We start from the raw sequence: 21,604 nt of genomic DNA on the forward strand, positions 1-21,604 counted from the left end.
CTGCCCTTGGATCAACGGCGCCTATGCCCATCATTTTAATTTGATAGATTTGGCCCTAGGGCCAAGCCCAATATTGCATATCAAGAGAAGATCCGCTCACCAGACTAGCGGACCCCAACATGTATGGCCACCTTAAGAGTATGTGGTGCCCTTTATAGTGAAAGCCCTTTAACTATTTGAAAAGTATCCGATATACACAGTACACCCCTTAAGGCCCTATTCCGACAGTAATTGTGCCAATCTAGTGTGCTGCTCAGTGTCTGCTTTGCACTGGTTGCACCTTTGTTGGCACATCTCTTATAAGAGAGCCTTCTCTGCAACACCTGCCTTTCACAGGAATAGGGCTTACACCTACAGGCTGTGACATGTCATTGGCATTCAGTACATTGTCAGGTGCTGCCCAAAGGCACAGAGCTCTGCACCGAACAGGGGCAGGTGCATTATGGGCAAAAAATACTTCGCAAAATGACTTCCGCAACATTCCCCTGATCTACATCTGCTTTAAAACAGACAAAGTCTGACTATACTTTTACTGTATACCTGAGGGCTGATATTAGAAATATTAGTCTGGTTACCTCAACATAAATAGCACCTGGTTTGGCCACGCAGGTCTCATACCGCATAGAGTGGCCATGCCTGTGTTTAACCACTAGACTTTTATATTGTTCTTTGTGCAGTCACAAGATTTGATATAATATATTATTATTATTATTATTATTATTATTTTCTATATAGTTGAAGGATCAGTATACCCTATTTTATGTATACCTAACATGAAAACAGTGACCTTTATAATGAATGGCAGAATTCTTGCTTAGCTTCTCTGAAGAATTGTGTGTGAACTCTGGATCTCCATGAATATTGCCTCATTTTTATAGGGAACTGAAAGTATTAGCTTTATACTTAAGAGGAAATTCAGATGTGAGGTTTTGTTTTTTGCTTTCCCGCATGCAGTCTTTGCATTCATGTGCCATGTAATCCAATAATACTTTATCCATTCACGGTTGATGGAAATTAAGCACATTTAATGAGCCTGGTCACATTTGCGGAGCAATGGATCATAAAACCACACTGATAAGTGTGTTGTTCCTGCTCCATTATTGCTGTAAGAATCCCCTGCGCGTATAGAATGTACAATGAATCTTTTATGTAGTCATTTACTGAGCACATGCCATAATGAATGTTTTCTTTCCTTTAGCACAATGCTCCAATTCCCCAGGGTGGTCGTGGGGCAATCCAGTTTGTCACACAGTATCAGCACTCCAGTGGCCAGAGAAGGATCCGTGTAACCACAATCGCCAGAAAGTAAGAATACAGCAGCTTTTGTACTACACTATTGTAACTTGGGGAACCCCTGTACACAGGCCATGGTTCCAGGTTTTATAGCACCTAACGGAAGCTCATGCCAGGTTGTCCAGATGATTAAATAGGATTGGGTGATTTCATAGAAGGGTGGCTGCTGCAATGAGAAGGTTAAACTTCTATACATACTGACATAAGCTGGTACTAAGCAGCTTGCCCCTGACACATTGCAGGTTGTGACTTGCCCAGCCTGGGTACTCACTCAGCCCTCTCACTGGAGTTGTAATTAGCACATTTTTTCTTTTGATGGGATGAACAGTTTGCAAGTTTGTTGATAGAATGAACATCATGTTGGACACTAGAGCTGAGAGATAAGTAATAAAGGCAGAATCTTACAGCTAAAATATGTCCATCACTTAAGTAATATATAGACATGTATTATTGACTTTTGCATTATTGTTTTGCATAGATACCTACAGTATGTGTACCTTCATAACTGTATTTATGCGAGTAAAAGTCACTTACCTAATCCAAGTAAAGTACCTAATCTACTAGAATGAGGCAAATAGCATCGCGTGATAAAAATGACCTAAATATATTTGCACTCTTGACAAATCTAGACCATTTGTGGAGAGCATCATCTATTTTCAAAATGTATGTAGCTTGTTTTTATTTGGGAAATTCATGAATATATATTTTGTAAAGTTGGCAATTCCCTGCAGTTGGCAGTTCATTAACCTTCAGTAGGGCCAAAACAACAGGATGGCTGACCGATATCTCGTTAAAGGAACAGTAACACCAAAAAATGAAAGTGTTTTAAAGTAATTAAAATATAATGTACAGTTGCCCTGCACTGGTAAAACTGGTAAGTTTGCCACAGTAACGCTACTATAGTTTATATAAATGAGCTGCTATGTCAACATGGGGGCAGCCATTGGAGCTGGGAAAAAGGAGAAAAGGCACAGGCACATAGCAGATAACAGATAAGCTTTGTAGAATATAATGGGGTTTTATCTGTTATCTGCTTTCTCCTGTAAATGGCTGCCCCCATGGCTACACAGAAGCTTTATTATATAAACTATAGTAGTCTTTCTAAAGGTGGCCATACACGCACCGATATTATCGTACGAAACCTCGCCTGACCAAAATTCTCCCTTCAGAGCTGAATCGGCAGAAGGAGGTAGAAATCCTATTGTTTCTACCTCCTTACCTGCCGATTCAGCCCTGAATGGTGTGTGGCGGATCTTACGATGTTTCGTGCGACCAATGGTCGTACGAAACATCGTCAGATCGCCACGTGTATGGCCACCTTAAGGAAAACACACCAGTTGTACCAGTACAGGGCAGCATTACATTATATAGTAATTACTTTTATACACTTTCATTTTTTGGTGTTACTGTCCCTTTAAAATGCAGTCTGTCTATTGCCTCTGCTAAAACACACCTAGAGACGATTATCAGTATATGATCAGCATTGTCTATTTCTGTAGCTCCTACTAGTAGCTCTGTGTGTGTCTTCACCCTTAGAACTTCAAGAATTAGGTAAAAAAGTAAACAAGTGGTTTGGGTTTGTGCAGAACTGTAGTGAATGCCAAGTTGCAAATTCTTTTAATGCAAATAAAAAAGGTGCTTTTTAGGAGCCAGATGGAAAGAGTTTTTACCATTAGTAAAGAGAAAAATCTTAAGAGAAACTCAAGCATACTGGTAAGCTGGAATTAAAATATAGTGAGGTTGGGTGCATCTATCACTGAAAGCCAACATGTTAAACTATGTGTGGGGTATTCTAGATCTTGAGAGTGCCATTAAAAGCACCGCGGCTGAAATCAAAATCAAATTACTTTGAGGCATATCTGGGACAGAAAGGGAAATATTTCAGCAAAAATGGTTTTTGAAAGCAAGTTAATGTAACAAGCTGCTGGTTGCTGTGGATACATTGCTTCTCTGAGATGAAATGCTAAGAGGGAAACCAGATACCACCGTGAATGCTGCAGTTACACTTGAGCTATTAAAGCTTAAATGCTCAATTTCCTCCTGCCTACAGGGTAAACCACAAGCCTTCCTAATGGCATTAACCCTTATTGTTGGAGCTAAAGGAATACAATACATGCTAAAATACTTTAGCACCCCCAGGCATTGGTGGTTCTGTAAGTGCTCTGCTGAAATCACCATTTTATTTATTAGTGTGCTGGGGGATGCAACTGTGGGCAATGTCCATACATCTGATCTGTGTCCTATAAGTTCCTATCCTATCCTATCCTCAATAATTAGAGAGCCTTGTGTGTGAGCTGCCACCTTAATTTCTTTTGCACAGGATTAGTTTTAGTTAGTGGAGGGTCTAAGACAATTGTGTCGGGTCCCTTTATTCATAGTCCAACTTGCAGTTGTTAAAGAATAACAGCTCCCAGAATCCACAGGCAGCCTTCTGCCTAGGATGCATGACATGTTACTAATGCCATGTCGCCTTACTATCCTTTTTTTTAATTCAAGGTACCCTGAGTCACAGGTTAATCCTACAGATCTCATGCTTCTGTCATGCAGCACTAGGGGTTGCCATCTGGATGGTATTTCACTGGCCTAGCTGGTAGAATCTGCCCCTGGGGCGCCTCCAATCTGGCCCTTTTTTCCATCCTAGCTCCTATACTCAAAAGGCACAAAAGTATGCCTAGGTGTGTTGCTGGTCCCTTGTTAACCTAAGGCCTTTCAGATGCCATATTATTGGTGAAGAGAGCGCAATTGTGTCCTTTACTCTAGAAGAGCTGAAGTTATGATTTAAATATCATAACTTCAGCTCTTGAAGTTACCAGGAGTAGCTTTTTACCACCCCTGGTAACTTGTAGGCTACTGCTGCCTGAGGTGAGTTTCTCAACTTGCCTCATGGCAGCAGCTCCCCTCCCTAGGCCTAGTAACCCATCGACAAAAGCTGACCAGTAAATACTACCTGCTGCTTGGTTGATATGCATTAGAAGACCAATAGAAAACTTTGAGAAGCATTCCCTACTACAATCTTTTTTTACTGTTTAATGTGTCCCAAAAATGTTGCTAGGGAATAGGCAGTTGCCCTAAGAAACTGATTTTAGACCCTCTACCTTTATAACATAATATAATTTAGATCTTAAAATTCCACAGTTTTATATTCATTTTAAATACATGCTTTCCTCTGATTTTATATTTTTCTATTCTTTCAGCTGGGCTGATGCTCAGACACAGATCCAAAACATTGCAGCTTCATTTGATCAAGAGGCAGCAGCTATACTTATGGCTAGGCTTGCTGTGTACAGGGCAGAGACGGAGGAAGGTCCCGATGTCTTGCGATGGCTGGACAGGCAGCTCATTCGATTGGTAAGATAAGCATGTTGACATTGGTCAAAGTATTCTTCTTGGGAAAGGTAAAGTATGAGGTGAGGAGATCAGATGTTTGGACCAGGGATCATAGCAAATTATTTATACATTGTACTGTGAAAAACCAGAAGGTTCTTGGGAATGGGAAAAAATCTTGCCTGAATACAACATAATCTTTTCTGTTATAGATAGGGAGGTATTTACCGGTTACAGTTCTAAATTACTAGAGTTGATGTAAATAGTTTTTGTTTTTTGTTTTTTTTAAATAGCAGATTTAATAATTGCAATTTAAGTTGCCAGTCTGGTTACAACAGGGACGCTGTCCAAAAATTCCCAAACCAAGGTACAACTGGCTTTCTATTATTATATTTGAAAAATTGAGTTGTCAAATCATTGTCTCAACTGACGGAGCTGCTAACTACCGAAGAAATTGATGGGCAAAATGATTGTCCTCCATATTTATTCTTACTTCTGTTTAACACAAGTGGAAATAGATTTCAAAGATATTAAATGAAAATGCCTTTTCATTTATTCCAGTGTATTTTGTGTAACAACTAGTCCCGTCATCTGTTCTGTGGTGTTATTTTAACTGTGAATTTAATATGTCATTTCCAGTGTCAAAAGTTTGGAGAATACCACAAAGATGACCCCGTCTCTTTCAAATTTTCTGAGACTTTCTCTCTCTACCCACAGGTATGCCTTTTGTCCCTTATTATATAAGTGAAAATTCTCTAACAAATATAGTACAGGTATGGGACCTGTTATCCAGAATGCTCGGGACCTGGGGTTTTCCGGATAAGGGATCTTTCTGTAATTTGTATCTCCACAATTTAAGTCTGCTAAAAATCAATAATTAATAAACCCAATAGGCTTGTTTTGCCTCCAGTAAGGAATAATTATATCTTAGTTGGGATCAAGTACAAGGTACTGTTTTATTATTACAGAGAAAAAGGAAATCATTTTTAAAAATTATAATTGTTTACTTATAATGGAGTCTATGGGAGATGGTCTTTCCATAATTTGTAACTTTCTGGATAACGGGTTTCCGGATAAGGGATCCAATACCTGTACACCTCAAAAAGATCTCAGAAGGAAAATGTCATGGAATATGTGCTTACAATGCAAGAGGACGTTTCTATGCTAGTGGGGGGCATGTAAACTGTATACAGGATATTGTAAACAAGATACTGTACAGGTTGTGTCCATGAATGTAAGAATGTACAGACAAAGCTAAGCTGCACAACATATATACACTTATACTCACCTTTGGAAAATGTTCTCTTGAGTTCTCCTACAAAGATAGAGATAATCTTTTCAGTATATGAGAACTGGCAAGAAGTTGCAAAAAGCATGCAAAGTCCAAGTATTGGTGTAAGAGACAAGTAAATACCTTTTAACTTGACATCACTCACCACACTTAAAATGGGTTGGATGGAGAATTCCAACTGTGCAAGGGTAATGGCAGAAGCTGTTCAGAGCAACTTCCAGCTTGTGCAGTGAGAAAACATTTAGAATCCCCCTCCTCGTAAATGTTGATCACAATTGCTTGGACCTGGCACCGTGGCCACTGGATGAGTTTGTCATCCCCGTCCCTCAAGTAGTGCAAGTCACTGATCAATAATTTTACTAAATATGGCTGTGGTAGCTATGGTGACTATAACAAAGTAAGGAAGATGATGGTTGTGACCAGACATGGTAAGAAAACAGCATTTGAGGAAAGACTGAAACTACAAGAAAATTTCGATTGGGGAAATAACAAAACCAGTTTCCTCATTTTCTGTAATTGAGAATTAGTTGTTTTTGTCCCATACAAATAATAATGCTTTCTCTTTCCTTGTCTTCTAGTTTATGTTCCACTTGAGGAGATCTCCATTCCTTCAGGTGTTTAATAATAGTCCAGATGAGAGCTCCTATTACAGGCATCACTTCATGCGGCAAGACCTCACTCAGTCCCTAATAATGGTTCAGCCCATCCTGTATGCCTATTCCTTTAACGGACCCCCAGAGGTATGACTTAGAAGAAATTTCTTTATTTTACCATATGTACATTTTGGATAGGTTAGAGAGGGTAGTTGCACTGTTGACTGACCGAAGTGTTCACAACTCAGTGTTCCAGACCATCCTCATAAGAAGTATATTGTGGTTTTTATGCATTGGCCTTGACTGCAACAAGAACATCTGGTTTGCCATTATATAAAGGTCACAATGGGTAGTACTGTTCTATGAAGGAATATAGGTGTGTGTGTTTAAAGGAACAGTATAAAAATGAAAGTGGGTAAAATGGATTGACTCTGCAAAATAAAAGAAAAATGTAATCTATAAAGGCTGGAGTAAGCAGATGTCTAACATAATAGCCAGAACACCAGAACACTACTTCCTGTTTTTAGCTCTCTAACCTCTTAGTTAATCAGTGACTTTAGGGGGCACATAGGACATAACTAAATAGTAGTGTTCTGGCTATTTTGTTTGACATCCGTTCACTCCAGTCTTTATGGATTACATTTTTGCATAACTATATTGAAACCATTTTTTATTTTGCACAGTCTGTCTCTTTTCCCCAGTTTCATTTTTACACTGAACTGTTCCTTTAACAGCTGTCCAATGAACTGTTTGGCACAGCTACAACACCATAAGCGCTTTATGTCATATACCACAGTGTATTCACATTTAAATCTCGTGTAGCAAAATATATTCTGTGCTAAAGGAAAACTATACCCCCAGAATGAATACTTAACCAACAGGTAGTTTATAGTGAACTATTAAAGAATCTCGCCAAAATAGAATGTATATATCAGTCAATATTGCCTTTTTACACCCTTTCCCTTGACCCACCATTCAGTGATTGGCTGTGTGCTCCCTCCGAGATCACATGACCAGAAATAATGCAGCTCTAACTGTAACAGAAAGTAGTGTGGGAGCAAAAGGCAGAACTCTGCCCATTCATTGGCTGATGAGGCCTAGCATGTATGTGTGCCTTGGTTTGTTTGTGTGCATTTTGAACCCTATGATCCCAGGAGGCGGCCCTTAATTCTTAAAATGGCAATTTTCTATTTAGGATTACCCAATAGCACATACTACTAAAAAGGTATATCTTTATGAAAATGGTTTATTTAGATGAGGGTTTTACATATGCGTTTGTTAATGCAATACATTTTTAGAGAGACCTACACTGTTTGGGGAATAGTTTTCCCTTTCAATGTAATATTTCCTGTTATATTGCCTTTCTTGGTTGGAAGCCAGAATATTTAAAACCTTTGGTTTACATTGATGCATGTGATAGATATGTTTATATTACCAAATATTTCTCACATGATTGCATCTGTTGTTATTTTCCCTAGAGGCTGTCAGAGATGCACTGCTCATTTTAATGAAAGTCCTCTATACTGATTTAAAGTGATACTGATACATCCCTGTAACTAACATAATCATTAATCTGTAACTTGGCCACGGAGAACAGTTTTTTTCTCACTTTTGGCTGTTAACATTTGTACTTCAGCTTATAGAAGGCTTGTGTTGTGCTCATCATTATTAGAGTAATGGCTTTCTGTGCTTTGCCTTTATCCTTCCCACTTCTCTCCTGCCTGCACTTCTGCTGTCCAATCCATGTGCAAGAGCATAGGATTGAGGCCACATTTTTGCAGGAGTTGCCTGACAAGGTCAAGGTTCTCCACTGGTACCCAGCACTGTAAATAATAAAACCAACCTAAGAGTGTGTCTTCTAGTTTTTCCTTTCCCTTAATGGGGCAGGTAAACATATTACATTAAATCATTTACATACACAGTGCACCCTCAATCTACCACCTACCTGAAACTCAGGCCAAAGCAGATATTATTAAATACATAGGAGACCAACACAAGTTTGAGCCATGATTTCCTTCCAGTTTTTACTGCTTTGCTGTAACGGTTCATGACATCAATTGATATGCTGTTAAATATTTACTTCTATTTTACCCCAACACACTAATACCTTTTCTGTGGTGAAAGAACATACTTTCCTTTAAACTTAATTACTCTAATGATTAACCTCAAACTCAGTGGGGACCTGCGGCATCATTCTTAGGTGCCAGCACAATACATTCTAGACTAATGTGATCCTGGAATTCTTTTAAGCCCACTGCCCAAGGTTTTTTTTAACATCCCAATAAAACAGACCGTGATGTACTCAAGGCAGTTTATCCTGGGAGCAATTATGTATGTCATGTGTATCTGTAGCTCTTCAGTATTGAAAGAAACACAATAAGGGTTACAATATTAACATTAGGGATACTAGTTGTGTTTGTTTTGTTTGTTTTATTTCTTTAATATGCATTCTCCATATCAATTTGGAGACTACCATAGAAAGTAGATCTGTTGAAGTATTAGGGCAATGGCACACGGGGCGTATCTCACCTGCTGAAGAAGCACTTGAAACCACCCATGCCAACATCATTGGTAAGCACCAGTATCAGCGGTGTCGGGCAATTGCCACGGAAGCCATCTGAAGGCAGCCAGAGCAGCTTCAGGCCTTTGTAAAGGTGGCCATACACGCTACAATTACAATCTTTCCCACAACCATTGGTTGTAGAAAAGATCATTTGTCACTCTACTAACGTTACGAGCTGAATTCTTTATCTCTATATGATGAGTCAGCATTAAAGTTATGATGTTCGGGTACCTTCAAAGGCACCCAATCAAAATTTTCAGTACTGCCCAATCAATGAGATGACTGAAATCCAAGGCTTTTACCATACACACACACCTATTGTTGTACGAAACTTTCATGCAATGATATTGGTGTGTGTATGGCCACCTTTAGCCATTCGACCTTCCCCTTTGAAGGAAGATAAATGTGAATATTCAGTAAAGATTAGTAAATGAGATAAATTAACATACATTGCGCTTCTTGTTTTCTCAAGGTATTACCTAACACATTTTACTGTAGTTGATTTCAGATAAAACAGATAACTTGAGACAAGTGATTAAATGGTTGCTAACCTTTTAGCTGAAATGTGTCATGAACTTGAGCGTCCGTGTCTATGTGAGGATTTATTACTTAAATTGCAGAACTGGACATTTCTGCCTTGTGATTAGCAGCATTTTGTAACATGGTGCTCACCACCCCCTTTGATGCTGCTCCCAGTGGCCTCAAAGTAGGTGCCCCTTTTTACATTTCTGGCTTGAAGTTTTGGAAGCATAGAGACACAAGTTTACTCCTGTTTAGCCTCCTGCAGGCCAGCAGTCCACATGGGGCCACCAAATATTCAATCACCTTACAGGTATCCTCTATGTCAATTCTAGAAGGGCACACATACAGTACAGAAGTCTTACCCAGGGCAGTCAGGGGATACCTGGGAGCGATAAAAAAAAAAGATGGCTGCACTTAGCATAAAGAAGTGCTAAAGTAAAAATATATACAGTGTTTTGTGCCATTGTTATCCATAAAATCCAGTTTAAAGTGGTGGTCAATATAGGATGTCTTCGACAGATGCTTTGTTGGAGGGAATACTTAAAGACATATAGGATAAAGGAAAAAAAACCTTTAATCTTGTAGGCAGTTATGAATAATAAATGGTGGTGGTTTAACTTTGGGCTAAACATTAACACTATCTGTAAAGATGGCTCCTATATTGGAGCTGGCCATAGATCTGTTATGGTCCCTGTCAGTGTTACAAATGAGGGGTGGGTGTGTCCTAACGGTCCCTGCCAGAAGCACAGTAGAAGGGGGATAGCCAATCACAGCCCTGCACTCACACAATCAAAAACAGGCTTCAGTTCCCTGTCAGGTCAGCCTAGCTGCTGATCAACCTCTAAGCCTTTTAGTGTTGCCTGTTGGCATCCAATTACCATAGAGCCAACACTGTACATTCTGAGGGTCTGGGTTTCTATTTGATCTATGCCATGCCATGTGTTTACAGTGTGACAGGATCAAACAGAATCACCATTGAATGGGTTTATGAATTTACAGAAAAGATTTTCCTTTGTGCTTATCCATGAATGGAAAATTGGTGACAGTTATAGTAATAGTATTCAGAGAATTGTTGTGTTGTTTTTATTACGTTTGTAAAGAAGAAATTATTGCATTAATACTGGGTCCCCTCATTGGATAGCTTACCCCCCCTCATCAGAAATGCCCTCATTGTATAGCTTGCCCCTCATTGGATAGCTTCCCCCCCTCATCAGAAAGGCCCTCATTGTATAGCTTGCCCCTCACTGGATAGTTTCCCCCCCCCATCAGAAAGGCCATCATTGAATAGCTTGCCCCTCATTGGATAGCTTCCCCCCCCTCATCAGAAAGGCCCTCATTGTATAGCTTGCCCCTCATTGGATAGTTTCCCCCCCCTCATCAGAATGGCCATCATTGTATAGCTTGCCCCTCATTGGATAGCTTTCCCCCCTCATCAGAAAGGCCCTCATTGTATAGCTTGCCCCTCATTGGATAGTTTTCCCCCTCTCATCAGAAAGGCCCTCATTGTATAGCTTGCCCCTCATTGGATAGTTTTCCCCCCTTCATCAGAAAGGCCATCATTGTATAGCTTGCCCCTCATTGGATAGCTTTCCCCCCTCATCTAATGTGCTTTTCAACCTCTTAGGACTTGGCTGATTGTAAAACAGTTGGTCTAATTATGGAACACGCAGACTATTATCTCCTTAAAACTGTTTGTATTGAGATGATGTATTGCCTGCATGTGCTGTAGCCAACATTATTTTCATAGAGTTTTATCCTTTTCCTCAAAAAAAAGATGCTCACACAAAAAGCCAGAAACAAAACCCTGTGTGATTGGCGCTGCACCCCTGGAACTAGTAACGTTTGTTCAGTTGTCCATTTGGTAGCAATGTCATTGCAGTAAAATTACAACAGATACCTGCACAAAATGGCACTTATGATAGAGGTAATTAGAGAGGATTTCCCAAATAAGGCTCAGGCACCATGAACAGCTTTTCTAGGAAAATAGGCGGAAGTGAAATAAACAGAGTCATGCTGATGCATTTGCTTAGCTCCTAGGTGAGACGCAATCAGGTAAACATGAAAGTCTAATAAATGTATAAAGGATAATATAATAATAAATGTGGTAATGATCATCATATGACCATTTGCGCTTCTGTAGCTGTAACTCATGATCTAATTACAGCATCTAGTTACTGAGTTACTAGGGGAGGAGGTGGGACAAATGGGACCTTGCTGCTGACAACTTGGATATGCCTCATCAACTCAATTAAAATAGCAAACACTGAATATCCCTGCTCACATTCTGCCTGATAAAGAAGGAGGCTGGTTGTTTGCAGCAGACATAGCGAAGTTGCACACGGACGTGCGTCGTCGAAGGCCACTTGTGCAAACACAACAATCGCCCATCATTGTTTGCATATGATTTGATTATTGGTCTACTGGCACCATTATTTGAAATGATGTATTTATTCCAGCTCTCTCATATGCCCCACCCCTGACCCATGTCTCTCTTACCTATTGCATATTCTTGAATTTGTTGCCTCCTCTTTTCTCCCCTTTTATTGCAGGCTCCATCCATCTCACACATGTGCCTTCTAAATCATCTTTTTTCTTTCTCTTGACTGTCCCATCCCCTGCTAACATATCCTATTTTTAGTCCAGCATTTTAGATGCTACAGTGTACAGCTAAAAGTAACTTTGCTGAAAATGAGCACAATAAATGGGACTTGTGTTGGAATTACATTCTGCCTATTTTTTTTTTTATTTTTTTAAATGATGATATTTTCCCATTTTTTGCTACTATAAAGCACTGCTTAAAAAGTTGGGCTATTTTCACTGACCTTGCCTTTATAAACAGGGCAATTTGTTCACAGCTCCCTATTTACATTTAACTAATTTTATTAGCTCCTTCAGGATAAGGAAATGACAGGAAGTGCTAAAGTGAAACTGGCTTCATATTCATGTTTGGTGTCAGAAATTAAGATATTTCTTAATTAAAACAATAGGCAAAAAGTATGTTCAGCACAAGCCCTATTCATTCAGCTCATGTTGACAACAGGTGTATACTTTCCCTTTAACACTTAACCAAAATAATTTTGTTAGACACTTTTGTGCTCAGGGTTCTGTCTGCTCATGGGATCACCCATGTACTGCCTTGGACATGTGCAATCAATAATTTTTTGTTTGAGTTGCTCAAATAAACCCCATACATTTAAAATATAATCAGTATTGTGTTTTCCAGCCCGTGTTGCTTGACAGTAGCAGCATTCTTCCAGATAGGATTCTTCTGATGGACACTTTTTTCCAAATTCTGATCTATCTTGGAGAGGTAAACCCATACTGGTGTCACGTGAAAGATCATTTATCTCCTACTAGCTCGTGGGCAAGCAAAACCTCAATTGTTTTAATTAATTATTTTTGGCTTTGATTAATTCATTTAGACTATAGCACAGTGGAAGAAAGCAGGCTACCAAGACATGCCAGAATATGAAAACTTCCGACACCTGCTTCAAGCTCCTGTTGACGATGGGCAGGAGATCCTTCAGTCCCGTTTCCCCATGCCACGATACATAGACACAGAACATGGAGGAAGTCAGGTAAGGGAAAAAGAAGGGAATGGGGAATTTTTATTCCAGAGAAAACGTACTACTCTGGGGTGTAAAAATCAATCAACTTGCAAGGAAAGTGTTGGCAATGGCATAACTAGATGATGCTGGAGCCCACAGCAAAAACTTTAGGGCACTGATAACTCCATAATGATAACCTGCCTCCCAAACATATATTGAAGTCCCACATTAGCCCTTTGGGGCAGATTGGTAAAAACCCATAGTAATTAAGTACTTGAATTGCATTGAGTAGCTGGAAAGCACAGGGTACTATGATATGGATATGCAACACCAGGCCCCCCAAGCAGCCTACAAAAGTTTGAAAACTGCATATTATCCACCAAGCTCTAAATGCATGTCTGTAAAATAGATTGAACAGAATTGGTGGACTACTGTAATAACTTCCATGTCATGGTTACATAAATGCTTTTTAAAGCACTTCACTGCACACAGCCATTACGGACACATCTCCACTCTTATAATTAGCACTCCTGACCTTCCGTACACAAAGTAATTATGGATCATTTATACGATTGTGTTGCCATTATTTCAAGAAGTAAAGTATTCTCGATATTGCATGTAAATTTCATTAAGGCCTGAAAATACTAAAATCATATTGGACATATTGCACTCTAACTGTCCCCTAGTGGCAGCATTTTTTAAAAAAAATCTTTAATTTACTGGGCATTATGATTATTAATTATAATGTCTTAAAACTGTATTCCTGTATGAATACTGGTACTTTTATGCCTATTAGGAGTGCAAAGAATCCATCATTTAATGCCTTATCCGAATCTTAAACCAAATCAGAATGCTAATTGGTATAATGAAATCTGACGAAAATCCCCTATATATTGCTTTATGTGAAGCAGCTGATGACTGAAGTCACATGACTTTTAGGGTTTGGATTTTGGTTAGACTAATCCCTATCTGAACCCTAGATCCAGTGCATCACTAATGCCTACATCAGAGATGTTTAAGCCAAAGCCTAGGAAGAATACTAAAACTAGTTATAATAAGTGTCTTTTCATAGAGGGAACATTTCTATTCCTTCAGTAAGTTTATAGCTACCTAGTAGGTCTCTCTTTTGGGAATGATAAGGGCAGGGTGTCCGTGTTTGCATATGTTTTGTACAACTCTATAGGCCCACCACTAGTCCTTCCAGGTGGAAAGCTAAATGATGAATGAATGGTATAACATTACCTGGATACAGATGTTCACCAAGGACAATGTGGCCTTACCTTTTTCATTAAATTTGCCTTACAGGCTCGCTTCCTGCTATCTAAAGTCAACCCGTCCCAGACTCATAACAACATGTACGGCTGGGGGCAGGTCAGTATCAATGCTTTTGTCTTCAATGTTACAGTTGTAGGGTGCTATTTATTAAAAACACACTCTTTGCTTCACCTTTATGCAGTTATGTATCAAATCTCAGTTTGCATTTGCCTGTTCAGTCACAGAAAGAGTGACCACCAGTGCAGCCAATGTAGAAGACTATGAAAGCTGATTTATAATAAGTAAATAGGTGCTTAGAAACAGGCTTCTAGTGCCTTACCATCACTGAATTTATCATAAGTAAATAGGTGCTTAGAAACAGGCTTCTAGTGCCTTACCATCACTGAACTGTATGTACACCTTAAAATTAACTTTTTTTATCATGTAGCTGGGAGTAATCTAAAAAAATATAAAGACATTTAAGATCCTTTCCTGTTTGCTAGGGTCCTTAAATTTCAACATAAGCTCCATGAAAAGAACCCATGCTGCACATCATTTTTACTAATTGTTTTGATTAAATAAATATCTTTGTTTTTTATTTCTTGCTCTAAACAAGAAGTTAAAAGAGGTTTCAAGCTGATAGGCAGCCCTGATAAAGGCAGCCATACATGGGCCATCCATGGGCTGAACAAATGGATACTATACTAGAGGCCATACATATTTGTTTGGGCCGGCAGCCCAAATGATTGGTTTTTAAGTGTATTTTCACCCGCCTGTCCCAGCTAAACCACACAGTTTTATCTCTTTTTTACAGTAAATCAGTGCACCAAGAGGCTGTGTCTTATGTATCTGTCTTTAATATCTATCTTTTTCTATGAGTCTGTCATGTGTCTGTCTGCCAATTACTGAATAAGTTGCAGAGCAACTGTATGTTCCGCAGTGTCTCTCGCCTGTCTGTTCTGCTTTTGCATGCAGTGGTGTCATCTGAGATACTGTAGAGGTTACCACAATAAATGTCAGTAGCTACTCATACAGGGGAAGTGGTTGAACATCCTGCACAGAACTAAAGAACCATTTGCATACCTATCTGTTCTATTTTGTTTCAAATGCACAGAAAACTCAATATCTTCAGAATATCTCTAGACGATGTGTACTCTTTTCAAACAGAAACTACTGGGTGGGGCTGTCAATCCCCTCCTTTCTTACTGCAGATTAAAATTGTGTTATCTGTGAACTGGAGTCTGTCCTACTACAAACTTGTTCAGCAGCCGCCCCAACATTTTGGGTTTGTCGTTCACAACAGTTGTAATGCTGTTAGTTGGAAGCACTAAGGGTGAAGACACATGGAGCTACTTAGTAGCAGCTACTTAACCCCAGAAAATACCTGCCATATACAATACTGAGAAATGCCTCTGCTGAAACACACGTACAGACAATTATCAGTAAATAATCAGCATTGTCTATTTGTGTAGCCGTGACAAGTAGCTGCTACTAGTAGCTCCATGTGTCTTCACCCTAAGGGGGTAATGTTTTAATTGATAGCACCCAATCAGCAGGTAGCATTTACTAGTAGCTGTTTGAACACAAACACCTAATTGGTTACTACATGTAGACAAACATCTTATTACATGACCCCATTAATATATTAAATGGCACAGGCAACCTCTAGGTCATATGACCCCCTACAAGTGATAATCATTTCAGCCCCACCCAGCTGTTCCTGTTACAAGGGTGGGGCCCCCTTTTGATAGATTTAGAAGGCTGTGGTGCAGAGGAAGACTTGCAGCAAGCCAATCTTCTTGTGTGTGTAACCCTATCCTCACCGCTTCTGGCACTTTTGACAGTGTTACACTCCACGTGTGGCGCTTACCTGATGGCACGGGACAAACCTGAATCACTCCGCAGTGGTATTGGGAGAGACTGGGTACCTGGTACTTACTAGCGCAGTGCCTCCACCTAGTGGGATCCGGGAGTGCACCTACGGGTGGCCCCACTAGGAACAATAATAATGCACACACAGTACTTGATAAATGAAATAACTTTTATCTGAAATAAAGGGGAAACTAATACATATAACACTCCTATCAAAGTGGCAATAAGGGCCTTACTAACTAGCTTTGCCAGCGCAAGCTATCTCACTAACTATGTACAGTCCTTTAGCTCAGTCCAAAGGAAAGTTTATATACTTTAAATCTTCAAGCGCTCCTTTATTAGTTTCACTTTAATGATACTCACTCCAGGGATCTTTTTGGGCGATTCACACAGAATCTTCAGGCGAGTCCAGCACTTACAGCCATGCAGTGCGACTACTAGCCCCTTTAGCTACTCAGATGGAATCCCCCTGCAGGTGTTTGTTCCTCCAGTCAGGACTCCTCACAGGATCTCTGTCTCTCCAGGTACAGGGTCTGCCTTCCCTGTACCAGCCTGTTCCAAAGGCCAGCTTCTTGTTATACTGCTCCTCTCTCTAAGCCCACGTGCAGCTTCTGGAGCTCTGGGACTTTCTGTCTCCTCCCTCTGGCTTCCTCTCCCAGGCTGCTTTGCAACTTCCGGCAGCCCTGAGCTTGTTGTTCACCTTGTTGCTAGGCAGCAGCTCACAGCACAAAGTCTCAGTGCCAGCTCCCCTACAGGGAACAGCAGCAGGAGGGGGGTAAGTGCAGGGACCCAGCACTACCTCCCTACATTCTCCCCCTGATTGAATGGGCAACGTCCTCGCTTGCCCTTTCTCACCATTCTTATTCTCCCTAACCTTTGGGGGAGATACACAGGGGAAAGCTTCCTCACTAACTGCCCTGACACTTCCCCTGCCTGAAGGTCTACGCATTCCCAGGCCCAGTCTCTTACTTTTATTGGGGGTGCCAGAGTGCTCAGAGACCATCCTCGTGCCACAGGATTTCTCTTCACAAATATCCACTTCACATGGGAAAGATGTCACATATACATCAGTGAAGTCTTCATTCCGTCCCCAGTCACAGGTGTGGGAAGTATGACCGTACCAACCACAGGTGTAACACCTCACCTGATTACGTCTCTTCCGATACCTCTTTTGGGGTGGCTTCCTCACAGCACAGCCATATGAAATAACTTCTGTAGCTGCAGCATTTTCACGTTGCGTCGGACAGTGTGGGGATATATGGCCCAACCGGCCACAACGGAAGCACTTTGGTGGGTCACCGCGAGCACCACCTGCTTTAGGAAATGAAGAGGGTCTAGACATAGTTGACCCCTCTTCCTTTTCGGACACACGAGCCTTGAGCTGAGCAACCTGTTTTTTTAACTCAGCAATCTCTTCCGCTTTCTGCGAATCACTGGATGTCCTTTCAGAACCACGACTTTTCTTCTCTCGTCGCAGAACATTAACTTCCTCCTTTCGGATCTCCCGGATCAGCTCCTGATAAGTTGGTTCTTTCTTTCCTCTGTAGAAAGATCTCAACATCACAGCTGTGGGATCCATAGATAAAGCCCCTCTGAATAACTGTTGTAGCCTCATAGAATCAACACGATCTGTAGAAATGATTCTTCGGCAAACAAGCAATTTTAGCATTTGCTGCAGTCGCTTCAAGTACTCAGACAGATTCTCTTTTTCTTTCTGCATGCAAGACTGAAATTTGTACAACATTTCAATTTCATCTTCCACCGGTCCATATGTATCTTCCAGTACTTCTATCAACTTCTCAGGACCATCTTGTGGGCACACCTCTCGGTGGAGCTTAATTAGGTCCAATGCAGGCCCCCGCAAACTCTCTTGGATCTTGCGACATAAAGCAGGACCAGAGCCAGGCCAATCGGTAATAGCAACCAAAGCAGCATCTCTCCAGGCCTCAAAGGTCTCTTCACCTGGAGGAGTAGGTTCCATACCTGAGAATATTTTTAGTCTCTTATAATTTCCATTGTATGCCAGCTGTCTCAAATTCTCACCGACTTGGGCCAAGACTTCCACCAGCTGAGCTGCCTCAACAACATCACTTAGAGGTCGGCTCCTCCCAGCAGAGTTCAAACTTTCACATGATGCAGTGTATTTCAACTTTGTCTCAGGTATCACATCAAACAGTCTTTTAGTCACTGGGCTGTGACCAGCAGCAGGTATCTGTGAGGTGCCACTGCACAAGGGATTTGGATTCTCCAGATCGCCTCCCACTTCATCCTCACTGTCACTAAGTTCCTTCTCCTCAGGGACATCCGGTAAGACAATTTGCCAGTAATCATGGTCTTCCGCCTGTACACCACGTGCACATGTTTCTCTATTAATCTCACCAGGACTATCCACAAGCACATTTAAGAGGATGCCATCTGGGTCTTGTCGCGAAGCTACCACTCTAGGTCTATAAATAGATCCATCTGCATCTAGGATCTTGTAAATAAATTCCTCTTTAGTTTTTGGTATCATAGGGCCCACTACAGCAGTCTTTTTCGGGTTTAGGCCCAAACTCTTGCACCAGTCCAGAACACTCTGGGGACTCTCAGTAGATGATGCCATTTTGTTTCACTTTCTGTGCAACCAGGTCCCAGCCGAATCTCAGCAGTGCCTCCAAAATGTAACCCTATCCTCACCGCTTCTGGCACTTTTGACAGTGTTACACTCCACGTGTGGCGCTTACCTGATGGCACGGGACAAACCTGAATCACTCCGCAGTGGTATTGGGAGAGACTGGGTACCTGGTACTTACTAGCGCAGTGCCTCCACCTAGTGGGATCCGGGAGTGCACCTACGGGTGGCCCCACTAGGAACAATAATAATGCACACACAGTACTTGATAAATGAAATAACTTTTATCTGAAATAAAGGGGAAACTAATACATATAACACTCCTATCAAAGTGGCAATAAGGGCCTTACTAACTAGCTTTGCCAGCGCAAGCTATCTCACTAACTATGTACAGTCCTTTAGCTCAGTCCAAAGGAAAGTTTATATACTTTAAATCTTCAAGCGCTCCTTTATTAGTTTCACTTTAATGATACTCACTCCAGGGATCTTTTTGGGCGATTCACACAGAATCTTCAGGCGAGTCCAGCACTTACAGACATGCAGTGCGACTACTAGCCCCTTTAGCTACTCAGATGGAATCCCCCTGCAGGTGTTTGTTCCTCCAGTCAGGACTCCTCACAGGATCTCTGTCTCTCCAGGTACAGGGTCTGCCTTCCCTGTACCAGCCTGTTCCAAAGGCCAGCTTCTTGTTATACTGCTCCTCTCTCTAAGCCCACGTGCAGCTTCTGGAGCTCTGGGACTTTCTGTCTCCTCCCTCTGGCTTCCTCTCCCAGGCTGCTTTGCAACTTCCGGCAGCCCTGAGCTTGTTGTTCACCTTGTTGCTAGGCAGCAGCTCACAGCACAAAGTCTCAGTGCCAGCTCCCCTACAGGGAACAGCAGCAGGAGGGGGGTAAGTGCAGGGACCCAGCACTACCTCCCTACATGTGTATGCATATTTTTATTTATATAGCACTATGTATGTATGCATTGCTGTAGGTTTCTCTCTATCCCGTATTTCTTGAAAAAACCCTCTGTATATTGGTTAGAGACACATTGCTTATATAAATATACTTTTTTAAATAACAGAATTTCAGTAGTTGGATTCATAGGTAATTATCAATTGTGTTTAACATCTCTCTGTCTCCCTCTCTCTCTCTCACAGGAATCCGGAGCTCCCATTCTCACCGATGATGTCAGCCTGCAGGTTTTTATGGATCATCTAAAGAAACTAGCCGTGTCCAGTGCTGCCTAAAAGCAACCCTATCTGTTCCGCCTTGGAGATGTTCATAGCCCTACCCACCTCTCACTACATAAGGGCTTGTGGTACAGACTGCTCCTTCTCCCCAAATTTCTTTTGTCCGTAGCTTTACAATCCATGTGCGTATGCTGCCTTGACCCTGCTTTCGACAATAGCTCTTTGGTAGATGTATGACAACAACTTAGATTCTGTGTGAGCAAAAAGAACAAAACTTTATCATTCTGAGTCTTCTATATTAATGTCAAGCACTGATGAATATAAGTGAAATTTTTAATTAGGTATAGTATGTAAAGGCCTCATTGTGTGCTAACAGACACAGACATGTAGTCCTTTGAGTTGTGCAATAGTTAGGGGTGGAGACCCACATGCTGCCTAAAAGTGGCCATACACGGGCAGATTTCATCTGCCGATTCAGGTCCTTCAGACTGATTTCAGTAGCTGATCTGCCCCAGTATAGGGCTCTCAGACAGGCTTCCCTGATGAAATCTGGCCAAAAATCATCCAGATGTCAATTGGGCAGGCTTAATTTTCCTGTCTGATCAAGGACCGCATCAGCTCTTTGATGCTGTCCTCGCTTCAGTTTCTTAAATCACCTTCATTGTCATTAGCACTATATCGTCCACCCAAGGTGGGGCACATCAGGGGAAAGTTTCACTCGTTTGGCAACATGGCCAAATGAGCAAATCATACCGTGTATGGCCACCTTCACCCTTCTTTGAGCTGCTTTGTCTTGAAGATTTGATTTTTAGCATCATATTTAAGGCTTAATACACAGACTTTCCGTAGTCACAGAGTCTTGTTTCAGTTCACTTGTCCCTATTTTTAGCTCTAATTTAAGTCTTAGTTAATTGTTCTGTTGCTGACTAATGTTAAAAGGCAATCAGACATATTCCGTTCAGTATTCTTGGTTTTATTTCTGGTTTACTTATTTGTTTTGCTTATAATGTTTGGTTCTTTTATCAGCTAGTTTTATACTCTCACAATATTTCACACCTAAATTTAAAAGCTGGCATGGGAATCTAATACTCAGAGTTCAATTCTTGGATGCCGTTTCAAAAGTGTTTTGTTTGTTGGTACAAAGAAAAGCATAACTGTTTACATTTCCTTAAAGGAACAGTAACACCAAAAAATGAAAGTGTATAAAAGTAATGACAATATAATGTACTGTTTCCCTGCATTGCTACAACTGGTGTGTTTGCCTCAGAAAGACTAATATAGTTTATATAAGTAAGCTTCTGTGTAGCCATGGGGGCAGCCATTCAAAGGAGAAAAGGCACAGGTTACTTAGCAGATAACAGATAAACCCCCATTATATGGGGCTTATCTACTAGTTATCTGCTATGTAACCTGTGCCTTTTTTCCAGCTTGAATGGCTGCCCCCGTGGCTACACAGCAGCTTATTTATATAGTAGCTTTTCTGTAGCAAAAACACCAGTTTTTTGCAGAGCAACAGCACATTATATTTTAATTACTTTAAAACACTTTAATTTTTTGAT

The 21,604-nt window shown here is 40.9% G+C and overlaps 1 protein-coding gene across 3 annotated transcripts in view; it reads left to right on the forward strand.

Annotated features, from left to right (window-relative positions):
- Positions 1-21,604, forward strand: part of sec23a (Sec23 homolog A, COPII coat complex component) — a 56,475-nt gene that overhangs the window by 34,394 nt on the left and 477 nt on the right. For 2 of the 3 annotated variants that reach the window (XM_031890573.1, XM_031890574.1), the window contains exons 13-20: positions 1,199-1,305; positions 4,488-4,641; positions 5,257-5,334; positions 6,487-6,648; positions 12,795-12,896; positions 13,009-13,164; positions 14,440-14,505; positions 20,013-20,997. In XM_031890573.1, coding sequence (XP_031746433.1) covers positions 1,199-1,305; positions 4,488-4,641; positions 5,257-5,334; positions 6,487-6,648; positions 12,795-12,896; positions 13,009-13,164; positions 14,440-14,505; positions 20,013-20,102 — 915 coding nt within the window. In that variant the 3' untranslated portion in view covers positions 20,103-20,997. 3 annotated transcript variants of the gene reach the window in all.

This window comes from Xenopus tropicalis, chromosome 8, assembly GCF_000004195.4.
Source record: "Xenopus tropicalis strain Nigerian chromosome 8, UCB_Xtro_10.0, whole genome shotgun sequence".
Taxonomy (NCBI): Eukaryota; Metazoa; Chordata; class Amphibia; order Anura; family Pipidae; genus Xenopus; species Xenopus tropicalis.